Source organism: Camelina sativa, chromosome 12, assembly GCF_000633955.1.
Source record: "Camelina sativa cultivar DH55 chromosome 12, Cs, whole genome shotgun sequence".
In the NCBI taxonomy this organism is placed as follows: Eukaryota; Viridiplantae; Streptophyta; class Magnoliopsida; order Brassicales; family Brassicaceae; genus Camelina; species Camelina sativa.
This window is the reverse complement of record NC_025696.1, coordinates 29,443,574-29,445,769: the sequence shown is the minus strand read 5'-3', so window position 1 is coordinate 29,445,769 and position 2,196 is coordinate 29,443,574. Positions and strand designations below refer to the sequence as shown.

The window sequence follows — 2,196 nt, the reverse complement described above, 5'->3', positions numbered from 1 at the left end:
TAGAAGGTCCTGCTGGAATGGATGATTGTGCCCTGGATCTTGCATCGACATACGGCTGTTCTTCTCTCATGGTAAAAGAGTAGGTTGAATCTTGATTACGCGGTCTTTTTGCTTGCTGTGCAGGCTCCACTTCATCATCAGATAAGATTTCAACTGGATTAGATAATCGAGATCGCACGATACATTCATTTGCTGCATCATGGCCTTCAACTGTACCTACAAGAAAAAACAAGTCAAGTCATCCTTGTCTCAAGGTAAGGCCTACTTCTTTATAAATAATACAAGTCAAAATGCAGAAAATACATAAGACATGGTTTTTTAGCAATGAGTTTTTTTTTTTTTACTTTGCTGGATTGCTAGATTTCACCACCAATCCCTTGTGTATAAGTGTTGTCATGCAGCTCCATCCGCTATACCACTCCCTCTTCGACTGTCCAATTCCTGCTTTTCCTTTTCCTTTCTCTGGTCTATCAACAAGAATGAGGGAGAATAAATTCAAACAGCAGTGATTGGGTACAAAATTAACAACATATCAGAGACTGGAACATAAATTGAATCATACACAATAGGAACTTGTGAGAGCCCACTCGCTTCAGTAGCGTCCATAAGCTCTTGTTTACGCATGAATTTTTTCCCGTTTGCAGTCTCTCTGGTAAAAGAAAAACATTAACGCCATAAACACAGTCCTGAAGAAGGGTTCACTGAGATGAAAGAAAGAACTACATTGCGTGGAAAATACACATGTAACTACTAAACCTGTGCAATGTTATCAGTAATGCATAAGCCGCAGTTTTTATTTGTGGCCTGTACGGTTTCTTTCCCTTGGCCTTTTTCCCTGAACAGAAATAAAAGCACCGCTTACATAAAAACATTACATTGATAGTTCAAGTGAACAATGTGAGATAATAGATACAGAGCAGTCACCAATACCAGCACGGTTTCCAGGTAAGTCCTCTTGCTCAGAACTTTCATCCCCAATAACAAAATATCCTTGCATGAGCTTAACCATCCACTTGCCAAAGCCCCTACGCAAACAAATCCAGCCAACATATAAAAACAAAAACCAAACAATCGGGTGGAGATACAAATCCAGCCACTCAACAACTATTTCCCTTACAAGAATGAAAACATCTTGAAGCAACAAATACAGATTCTTTGATTCTTGAACAGTTTCAATCTTCTTAAAGAACCACTAATGCATGAGAAGTCAATAAAAATTGAACAAAGGCCACATCTTTGTTCTCAACAGATTGTATCAGAAATCAATCATGAAAAATCAGAGAATTTCGAACCAGAAACACAGAAAGGTCACATCTTTTCCAGAGAAAATGAACAAAGGTCACATCTTTAACCTATAACCGAGCAAGAACAGCTAAAAAACTCTAGGAGAAGGACATTTCCCACAAACCCAAAAATCTATGGAGGAAAAAAGAAAGCAAGAAACATACTTGATCTGCGACAAGTCTTTGAGGGTGTCAATTGAATCTTTAGCGTCACAGACATTTCTATACGCCCTAACAAACGTCCTCTCCAAGTGTTCTGACAAACCCTTAGGCCTAGCAGCGTCTTCTTCTCGCTTCTTCTTCAACACATAATCAGCTAAACCTTTGTTCGCTGCACACCGTACCCTTCTCTCATCAACCATCACTACTACCCAACACTACAAAGAGTTTAGAATCTATCAAATTCTTTGGTGCATTATTACACTAAAAGAGGGAATTTTCTTGCAAAGGTTTGATCTTTGGTTTGCTAGAGAAGTGTGTGATGAACGCTTTAGGCGTTCTGTTGTGAATTTTCAAAATTTGGGGGATTTGACAAACATCGATGTGACAAGTCAAGAGCCTCAGTCTGACACAGAGGCTTAAATAATCCAATTTCCAAGAACTTCGATATAAAAGAATCTTGGTTTCAATTGAACTAAACCGGTTTTTAAAATCTCAATCCACCTCTTAAACCAGAATGGAAATCAAATTATAATCAAGAATTATACCCGTTTGATTTAGTTTAATAAACCAAAACCGGTTTATAAATGTTAAATTGTTGACTTTCACTTGGTTAAACTGAGTTGATTTGCTTGCTTTAGTAAACCGGAGCACAACTAAACCCAATCTCCAACTCATATCTCCATTTATTTCTTCAAAATGGAGTAACTCTATTTTAGAGTTGGTTTTTACTCCAACCCTACTTCATTTTGGA

At 37.8% G+C, this 2,196-nt stretch overlaps 1 protein-coding gene across 1 annotated transcript in view; it reads right to left on the bottom strand.

The window, feature by feature from the left end:
* The window catches only part of LOC104732875 (crossover junction endonuclease MUS81-like), a 4,055-nt gene extending 2,252 nt beyond the window's left edge, over positions 1-1,803 (bottom strand). The window contains exons 1-5 of the mRNA XM_019233831.1: positions 1,449-1,803; positions 931-1,025; positions 757-835; positions 563-649; positions 345-467 (exon numbers count right to left, since the gene is read on the bottom strand). Of these exons, the coding sequence (XP_019089376.1) occupies positions 345-467; positions 563-649; positions 757-835; positions 931-1,025; positions 1,449-1,645 (581 nt within the window). The 5' untranslated portion in view covers positions 1,646-1,803. The remainder of the gene's footprint in view (positions 1-344; positions 468-562; positions 650-756; positions 836-930; positions 1,026-1,448) is intronic.